The sequence below is a fragment of the Malania oleifera genome, chromosome 3 (genome assembly GCF_029873635.1).
Source record: "Malania oleifera isolate guangnan ecotype guangnan chromosome 3, ASM2987363v1, whole genome shotgun sequence".
NCBI lineage: Eukaryota > Viridiplantae > Streptophyta > Magnoliopsida > Santalales > Ximeniaceae > Malania > Malania oleifera.
Window position 1 is genome coordinate 16,640,707 of NC_080419.1, and position 10,717 is coordinate 16,651,423.

General features: G+C 35.2%; 1 protein-coding gene across 2 annotated transcripts in view; it reads right to left on the reverse strand.

Moving 5' to 3' along the window:
- LOC131150238 (uncharacterized) overlaps positions 1-8,350 on the reverse strand; it is a 28,119-nt gene extending 19,769 nt beyond the window's left edge. Inside the window, exon 1 of one of the 2 annotated variants that reach the window (XM_058100844.1) lies at positions 7,920-8,350. In XM_058100844.1, the coding sequence (XP_057956827.1) occupies positions 7,920-8,094 (175 nt within the window). In that variant the 5' untranslated portion in view covers positions 8,095-8,350. The remainder of the gene's footprint in view (positions 1-7,919) is intronic. The other variant, XM_058100843.1, reaches the window with a different exon arrangement.
- Positions 8,351-10,717: the final 2,367 nt, after the last annotated feature.

Consider the following 10,717-nt stretch of genomic DNA (forward strand, 5'->3'; position numbering starts at 1 on the left):
GATACCTAATTAATTAAAAATTATCCCAAATTAAACTTAATAGCCTTTTTATCTTACTCCCTTTGTGAATTTACAAAATGTAAAGAAATGAACCACACAAATGTAGACATGATATACAATATGTACATATTCCCTCACAAGGGTATGCAAAGCTCAAAAAGCTCATACCCATTTGTTGCAATCATAGGGATAGAAAATCGGAAAAGTATTGTACAAAATAGACTCTTGAAATTTTGAAATTTTGTAGGGTTTTTCTAAGTATAAAATGATATTTAAGAATATCGGAAGGGTTTTGAACTAATTTGGGATGAAAAGTTCAAAAAAAAAAAAAAAAAGTTTTGGTCTCAAAGATATTTTTTCAATTTTTTTTTCATTTTTCTGAATTTTTTATGATTTCCTAAAATTTTTCCATATTTTCCCCAAATTTTAAGATAATTAAATAATATGGTACAAAAATAAGGAAACTTATGAAAATTGAGTCAAAAAATATTTTTTTAAAATTTTTTCCAAATTTTCTGAATTTTCTGTAATTTTTTTGAAATTTTTTGTGATTTTTCTGAATTTTTGTGAATTATTGAGTATTTAAATAACACAAATAAATAAAGTATCTAAAAGGAATCCGGTTCAGAATCGGGTCAAGACGTCAACCAGCCAGGGGAAAGTCAATGGTTCATGGGGAACCGATTCAAGCCAGCTTGAGGCCATGCGTCGGCAGCTGAGCGACAGGTCAAACGTGACCCGGATCAGACACGTGGCCTTATCGTGTTCGTTGTCACGAGGGGGTGATCAGACAGCTCTCAAAAGGCCGCGTGAGGCTGGGTGTGTATGGAGGTGGAGATGCCATGTGTCAACGATCGAGTGGAGGAGTGGACATTGATGGGACTTTTGATACAGCGTGATCGCAACCGTTTCTGGGGATTAGAGATCCGACGGTGGAGAATGGAGTACGCTCGGGTAGATGACATGGCTCAATCGCAGTCATTCTTGGAAAACTGGGATCCAACGGCCCCCGGGGGGGGGGGGGCAGATGAACACATATCGCTATCATGGCTAGATCCAGAACATTGACAAAAAATACAAAATGGACGGTGTTGGAAGGAACTGCGTGGCCTTCTGATCGAACGGGCAAAAACATGCCACGTGCTGAAATCCTATGGTTCTGAGGTCTGAGATATTTAAACCAAAAAAATTTCTTCTCTCATTTCTTCCTTCTCCCTCTCTCTCGCCCCTCTCTCTTCTCTCTTTCCTTTCCTCTCTTCCCTGTCCTCCCTCAAGCATTCTTAGGAACCCTAAGGTTTTTGAGATCTTCTTCCCTTATGCAACCCTGCGAGCAGAGCCTCGGCCCCTACTGTTTCTTTTTTTCTCCTCTCCCTATCTACTGTCTCTCTCAGATCCTCAACTCTTTGAAACCCTGCAAACGAAACCCTAGACTCATTCTCTCTATACCGCTCTCTCCTTCTCGAAAACCTGGGAATGAAACCCTAGTTTCTACCACAACTCCCTCCTCACTCATCCTGTATCTCTCTCTGTCTCTTCTCATTCTTTCTCTCCCTTCTCAAGCTCTCGCTCCTCTGCGACTCTCTGCAACCCTAGCTCCCTACAATCTCTCTGTAAACCTTTCGGGTGAAACCCTAACTCTCCGCTGAAATTCCCTGTTCACACTCTCTTCTCCTTTTCCTCTTGTAAAGACTCTTCTCAGAAACCCTAAGCCTGCAATTTCCTTTGATCCTCTCTAAACCCTAGCTCACTTTCCGATCCCTATCTCCTTCTCAAAGCAAAACTCTTTCAGAAGCTTCCCCTCTCTCACCCTATATCTTTTCCCCGTTTACTATGGGACAAACTCGCAGGCCTAAACCTTTGCTGACCTTGAGAGGTCTGAAATCTCAAAGGTGAGGACCCATTTGACTCTTGAAGACACACACAGATAAATATCTCTCCCAATTCTCTTTTTTTATTTTTTGTAAGATATGTATGTGATTTGAATACTGGTTAGGTTGTGATTGGAATATTGGCTTTGTTTTTGTGATGATGTGAGTGAGTGTTGTTTGAGCACCGGTTGCATTTGAACGATCTAGGGCTCAATTGATCTTAGGGCTCTAGTTCAGGGTTTCGGGTTGAAGATGAGTAACTCGTCTCAATACTATGAGTTGATGTCGGGTTGACTCTTGTGGGGGCTGCAATGATTTGATTTGAAACGAGTGGGGTCAATGGGCTCGGTGGACTTTGGGTTTGTTTTCAAAATGGGCTTTGGTTGGGTTTTATAAATGGGTTTGGTTAACTTTAAAATGAATGGGCTTCGGATTTTAAAAACGGACCCAGGGTTAAAATTTTTAAAACGAGCTTAGGGTCAATTTTAAAACGCGCCTGGGGTTAAAAAAACTTTTAAACCAGGCTTTGTTTTGATTTTAAAATGGGCTTAGGGTTAAAATTTTCAAAATGGGTTTTGGTTTGATTTTAAAAACGGGTCTGGGGTAAAAAAAATATTTTAATGGACCTGGGGTTAAAATTCTAAAACAAGCTTTGTGGGGTTGGTTTTAAAACGGGCCTGGGGTTCAAATTTTCAAAACGGGCCCCAGGTTGGTTTTTTAAAACAAGCCTAGGGTTAATTTTTAAAAGGGCCCAGGGTTATTTTAAAAATGGGCTTGGGGGGCTTAAAGAGCTTTAGTGGGCCTTCTGTTTCGAAGTGGGCTCAGAGGCTTTAGAAGTGGGTTAGGGCCTCGAGTAGACTTTAAAATGGACCAAGGTTATTTCAAAGGGTTCGATTCGAACTCGAGTTCAGGTTCAAGTTCAAGTTCGGACCAAGGTCCAAGATGTTAAATGGGTCAAGGGTTTCGGGTTTGGGATGCTCAGTGCTTCAGCTTGGGTTCAAATGTGAACCTGAGGCTTCAGATGGGGGTACTTGCATCCCTGTTAACAAACATAGTATATAATCCAAAGAGAGAATAGTCATTTTATTTTTACCTTAATTCTTCCTCTCCTCCGGTCTTCTTCTCCCCTTCTTCTGTGCTTGTCTGGGTGTCTGCTCCAGTATTCTGAAGGTATTATGTACTCTGAATGCTACTCTATATTCTGAATGCTGCCCTGCTTCTGCTTCTGTCCCTTAGCTGCCCCGAGGGTTGATGTTGCTCTCTTTTGCTAATGGCTATTTTGCTTGCTCTCTATTCGAATGCTAATTTCTCTATGTTGCTCTTCTAATGCTCACTCCCCTTCTCTCAATTTTGCAGAGTTTCCTCTCTAGCTCTCTGATTTTTCTCTCTAACGCTCTCAATTTTTGTAGAGCCTTCTTCCCTTTCTAATTGCATGTGTTGTGCACCGTGCGAGACTCCCTATTTATAGGGAGTCTGGGTGAAGTTTTGGCGCCCAAATGCTTCCCGTGAGGCTCCCTTCCAACAGAATTCCCTTCTAACAACTTTTCCCATTTATTCTTGCGATTGTCTGACAAGGAATATTTTCTTAACCATTTTTCATTCTCTCCCTACGCACATGTGATTTTTATTTATCTTTTTATAAATTTCCTTTGGTAACTGATGTGCTATTTCCTTCTTTGTGCGTAGGAAGCTTTGGGAGGTGCTCTCAGCTATTCCAGCTGGCAGACAGGGATTGGAGCTGCTTTGATTTTCCCTATATTTATTATTATTCGTGTAATTTTTGTGTGTATTTTCACGTATGGGATGTACCCCCGCATTCCCTTTCCCTGCAACATTTTTTTGTACTTGCTTTCTCTTTCCTTGTATTCTCTCATTTGTAATGTACAATTTTTTGATATTTTTACTGTATGTATGCACAACACAGTTTGCAACACCCCAATGTACCTCAAAATTTTGGGCACATGCCCTTCCTCTTTTAATAAAATGTATGACCTCATGTATGCTTTCAAATTTTGACCAGAAACTCACATCAAAGTTGACCCACCTTGCTTAAGGAAAAAAAAAAACTGGTAATAAAAACTAACCTTAAGACTCAACAAAATACCTGGTTTTTAAAATTGAAAGACTCAATTCTACAATTGAAAGACTTAGTTTCAAATCCAAAACTCAATTCAAAAATTTGAAAACCTCAATTAAAAATTCAAGGACTCAAATTAAAAATTAAAACGAACTCAATTTTCCACTGAACAAAATGCAAGGACTCAATTTCAAACTTTAAGGACCTAAACTGAAAGTTAGAAGGAATCAGTTTTAAAATTAAAGTTAATGGGACTCAAATTTTTAGAATACCGGGACACAATTCAAAGTATCGGGACTCATTTTTTACAAAGGGATCAACTTTGAAATTTGAGACTCACTTATCGACACACAGGACTCGATCAGATTTTTCCAAAAAGGGGTCATCCAACTCTAAGGATTTAAAGTCAACTTTTATTGCGCCTGGTCTTCCTAAAAATGGACTGGAAAAAAATTGGGGTGTCTACAGATAGTATTGTTTATCTAGAAATTTCTTGAATAGAAAACACAAGGTATGGCTACGCAGCCAATGAGAAAAGAATTTCATGCCCACCAAAAGAAAGTTAAATTAATGAGAAGTATGAAAAAAATGAGAGAAAAATTCAATTCCGATTTCATTACAATTTGTTAGTGTATTTTAATATTATTATATTGTTTGTGTATTATAATAATATTATTATTTTATCTTGAAAAAGAAGATGTACCTTGGATTGGATTATGGTCATTTATTCATGTATCTCATAAATGCATAAGATTAATTATATGAATGTACCTTGAATCTAGGGTTGTATCTACTTAACATATACATAACTTATTTATTAAGTACATGGAGAATGAAAGATCATTTTGTGCCCTATTAATAGATCCTTGAGGCATTAGCACAACACATTAATCTCTTATTTTCATTCTCATCATATCACCCTTCTTTTAAGTCTAGAGAGTTTGACAAGCAAAGAAAGGTGTTTTTTGTAAAGCTTTGGACTCTTTCGTTTGTGCGGAATTAAAGAGAGTCATACGATTCAAATCAGACTGTTGTATCCTGGGGAAGACAAGTCTTGAGGAGTTCTGCTGCACTGGTTCGTGGGCTAAGCCAATAAACCGCTGAGGGCTTGAATCTTCTTAAAGAGAACGAGACATCTGTGCCTCGGCCTATTTGTGAATCGTGATTTTATTTTTATTTTATCTGTATCTAAGTTTTATCATTTTATATCATCAGTTTTCTAACAATTTTAAGGAGAATCAATATATGGAGCCTACAATTGAGAAATCAAATGAAAATGTTGGAGATCGCAACAAGCCTTTTCGGTTTAAAAGAGTCCATATCAAGAGATGGAAAGGCAAAGTAAAAATAGAAGGCTTTGCAAAATAAGTATGATATCAAGGAGGTAAGAAGGTTAGATGCAATCATGCAAGAAAACGGTAATACTACAAAGGTAAAGTTAATTGCTTCCGAACATAATACTTTACCAAATAGTCTTTTTCCTAAAAACCCTCAACAAAAGTCTAAGAGGAGAAATATGAAAAATAACATTAGACCTCACAAAATGAATAAGGGCAACCCTAATCTAAACAATTTGAACTAAAGACACAAGCAAAACAACAATATTTGTTATGTTTATGGCAAAAGTGGGTAAATTGCTCGAATTTGCAAATTTCGTAAACTTGGGCCTTTTCCTCAATCTAATATAGTTGAGGAACCATTTGTGGCAATGCTTACTAATATTTAATAAATATGGTCCACAGTATTGAGAGGTGGTGGGCAAACTCAAGTGCTAATAGACATGTCTATTATGATAAATTTTGGTTCAAAGTGTACACTCTTTTCAAGGAACCTAAAATTATGCTTAAAAAATATTTTGAGATGAAAAATTTAAATGAGGCTAATATTATTTTAGGCATGAAAATTACAAGATCATGTGATGGTATATTTCTTGATCAGACGCATTACATTGAAAATTTTTTGAATAAATATGACTATAATAAATGCAAGTGTATTACTACTCCTTTTGATTCAAGAAATCACTTGTTTCCTATCAAAAATGAAAATAGAGTGGTTAATCAAGAGGAATATAATAGCATTATTGGTAGCCTGAGATATACAACTAATTTAACTAGACCTGACATTACATATGCAATAGGAATACTTAGTAGATTTTCGAGCAAGTCGGGTAGAGAACATTGTATTGCTCTTGAACGTGTAATGAAATATTTAGCTGGTACCAAAAATTATGGTTTATTTTTTACTAAGTATCTTGTTGTACTTAAAGGTTTTTGTGATGCTGATTGGAATACTTTGTCAGGTGATTCTCTCTCTACCACAAGTTATATTTTTACTTTAGGTGGTGGTACTATTTGCTGAAAATATAAAAAACAAACAATAATGGCTAACTCAACTATGGAAGCTAAGCTTATTGCTTTAGCCTCAGCTAGTGAAGAAGCAAGTTGGTTAAGAGATATGTTGTATGAAATCCGATTTTTAGAAAAACCAATACCACCTATCCTAATTAATTGTGATAATACTGCTGCAATTGGTAGAGTGAACAACCATTATTATAACAGTAAATCTAGACCCATAAGAAGAAAACATAGTATTGTGAGATCATATTTGAGTAGGGACATCATTAATGTAAGTTATATAAAATCTTCTGAAAATCTTGCGGATCCATTAACTAAGGCCTTAGCAAGAGAAAGGGTCTGGAATACATCGAGAGGGATGGGATTAAAGTCCGTAAAATCATGAACGACATATGAGGATACCCAAACCAAGGACCAAAGATCTTGTAATTGGGTTTAATGGGAAGAACGAATCATATGGTGGTTGTAAGAAATGCACTATTATTTTTAAACTCATCCCTATGGTGTAAGTGCATTTATCCTGTAACGGAGGAGGTTGAGTTTTTTAAAACTCTTAATGATAATTTATATCTCTTATGAGTGGGGTGTCGGAGTTACAGGAGCACCTTTAACAAATTTCGCCTATGTGAGCATGGGAGTGGGGCCACTCTCTATGAGAATTTGGCTTATTCTCAAATATGCTCATGAAACTAAGATTAGCACAAGGCCAAAACGTGCTGGCTATTAAAACTCATGTCACCTAAATGATTATGTGTGAGCTACTAGTAATACTTTACTTCCCTTAAACAGTCATAGTTCAAGTCTGAGATGACTCTGGAGTAAAGATTATTGTTCGCTAAGTGAAGGTTCAATACAGAACACACCTTCATTATGCATAATTATTCATCTTTGATTGTTAAACTCTCTACATGCACGGTAGATACATAATATTAAAATGAGGGGGCAATAGTTAGTGTATTTTAATATTATTATATTGTTTGTGTATTATAATAATATTATTATTTTATCTTGGAAAAGATGTGTCTTGGATTGGATTATGGTCATTTATTCATGTATCTCATAAATGCATAAAATTAATTATATGAATGTACCTTGAATATGGGGTTGCATCTACTTAATATATACATAACTTATTTATTAAGTACATGGAGAATGAAGAGTCATTTTGTGCCTATAAATAGAACCTTGAGGCATTAGCACAGCACATTAATCTCTTATCTTCATTCTCATCATATCATCCTTCTTTTGAGTTTAAAGAGTTTGACAAGCAAAGAAAGGTATTTTTTGTGGAGCTTTGGACTCCTTCGTTTGTGCGAAATTTGAGAGTCATACGATTCAAATCCGGCTGTTGTATCCTAGGGGCGACAAGTTTCTACTGCACCCGGGCTAAGTCAATAAACCACAGAGGGCTTGAATCTCGAGATATCCCTGACTCACAATTTGTGAATCGTTATTTTATTTTTATTTTATCTGTATCTAAGTTTTATCATTTTATATTTTTAGTTTTCTAACACAATTTTATGTTCAAAACCTGTAGATAGTGGCTATTCATAAAATTCATCGAGAAAGTACAATAAAGAAGAAATGGGCATCGACACAAAAGAATCAAAGACGGCTTACAAGGGATTTTCTCAAGGAGTGGAGCTGCGACTTCTCGGAGAACGAAGGATACGATGAGAGAGGTACCAAAGAGGCCGCAGTAGGCGAGCCTCGCGGAACGTTTCGAGATCCCAGATGCTACTGAACTGCAGAGACCACATGTCGACGCCGCACAGCAAGAAGCCAGGCAAGACATCTCTCCTGCCTCCCTCTCTCTCTCTCTCTCTCTCTCTCTCTGGAGGTTGATTATTTTGTATTTTGAGTTGAGCTCGGAGATGATCGAGATTAGACTGGTAGGGGAGGGGGAAGTTACACTAGAGTGTTACGCACTCATTCAAAATTCCATGAGCGGGTCCCATCGAAGGTCTGATCTTGTGGTGGAGATTAGCTGGGGGCAGACCCTTAGGCCTGAGAGCAACTGAGATCATGCAACCCTAAAAACATGTCAAATCTTGATTGGTTCTCTGTGAGAATTTCAATCCCCCGTTTTTTCTTATATCAGCAACCCTAAAAACGTGTCAAATCTTAATTGGTTCTCTTTAAGAAATTTCAATCCCATGGTTTTTCCTATTTGTAAACCCCAAAACTTGGTACACTTCCTCACTTGAACATGTTTGGGAAGTTGACTTTGTGAATCTTAAATTAGATTTTGAAATTTAATATAATTTTATTCCATTTTTTATTTAAATTCACATAAAATTAAAATTCATGTATTCAAATATAAATTTATGTGATTTATCCATTTATCTTCTTTTGTAAAGATAATAGTCCGATTCCTCTTTTTTTTTTTTCTAAAAACTTTGTTGATCGTTCGACTTATTACATATATCGGGATTGGTTGGTAGGTATATATGTAGATGGAGATAGTTGGGTATGATTATAAACTTGTTTCTTGGAATTTTATACAAAACATAATTTGAAAAAGGACAAAAGAATTATAAGCAAATTAAAATACACAATCTATACTGGCATGAATTTAAAAGAAATAAAGATACCAAACGAAACAGATTTTTAGTTAGGCTATGTTGAGGTGAATGGATCAGCCATTGGCAAGTATAGAACACCAACTTGGGCCTCATTTAGCAGATGGGAAAGGAGGGTTTGTCAATTGGTCTGAACCCAATGGGACTACTCAAATCAACTAGGCCCAAGCAGATTTGCTCCTAATAAGTGGGACATGGATAGTCATTTGATGCACTTACAAACAAGTGCCATATTTTATATGATATAAATAGTAATAGACTTTTTTTAGGTAATAAAATTAAATTATTTGTAAATTATCTAATTTTTTATTATTATTACATAGGAATTCCAGTCACCAACAAGTCCTTTGGATCCCCTAGTGCTGCACCAAACTTACGGATCAGCGTCCTCCCCCTAGGTTTCGCTGATCAGGTAAAGTCCAGAATGCAGACACGGCTTCCGTGCATCAATTGAATGTTCGACCAACCCGACTCCTGAAACACATCTTATCTAATATTATTGTTAGCACAATAATACGCAATTTTCAATTATCCATAATAATGATTTAAGTTATAAAATAAAATTCTACAACTATTTTTATAATTAATTAGATTTTTTATAATTAATTAATTAGATTTTTTATAAGATCGTCAAGAATTTGCTTAATTATTACATCTATTTTTATAATTAATTAGATTTTTTATAAGATCGTCAAGAATTTGCTGAATTAGAGTTGGTTTATGTGTAATTATCTTAATTTTATAAGCAAATTGTTAGGGACTAATACATTTTTAATATCCAAAAAATGATATTATCATTACAAATAAGAACATAGTCTTAAGAAAGAAATATAATACACATAAAGTGAAAAAAAAAAAAACCTTTATGCATTCTCATCCCAATTTGCTGATCTCATCAATTATGTGTGCAAAGTAGAATTTTTTTTTTTTTCCCAAAAGTACAAAATCCTTATGTAAAATTATTGTATAGCATTGTCTTGAAGTAGCTTGTCGAAACAAAATTTGGAAGCGTTTTTCATAAGATGCTTACAAAAGTAAAAGTCAATATTTACAATAGGCTCATAAGTATCCCCATGCCCCATGGTAAAGAGTTAAGATTACAAACTATCTAAATGTTAGGATCATGGACTACTGAATTAGAAAATCTCTAGACTTCCTCAACAAATTAGGGATAATATCAATATATGTCTTTCCTTTAAATTAAAACAAGAATTAATGGACTTCATTGGGTCTTTATTATTCTAATTATCATTTGTTTCTTAATGTTTCATTCTTTATTTTTTAATCCAAACAAAACAAAACAAAACAAAAGGGGGAAAGAGAGAAAGAGAACTTGATCTATATTGGCAATGCAAATGAATACAATTTAGCATCTAAGAAAAAGAAAAGGAAAAATTAGAGAAAAGCTTTTTAAGAATTTACCTCATCTTATGTATCATTAGTGTTTTTTTTTTAAAAAAAATTTCAATATGAACTTGTGAAACAAATTAGCACACAGATCCATGAGCTTGTGAGAAGATGAGCTAGTGATATGTCTTAAGAAGGTAAGAGAAGAGTGAGTTTTTTTATAAGATGATAGGGTAAAGATAGTGTTGGAAGGTGAAGAGAATGTGAAGGTGTTGACCCTATGAGTCATACCCTGTTTTGATTATGATAAATATTCAGGTATTTAATGTCTATTAAGTTTGTGTGCAGGTTTATATTCGCAAATACTTTGATGACATATGAAGTAGAGCATGAAGACCTTGAAAATCATTTATGTTGTAATTCATTATTATTCATTTGGGTTTGTAATAGTAATATAGGAAAAGTCTATAATATTTAATGCATATCATA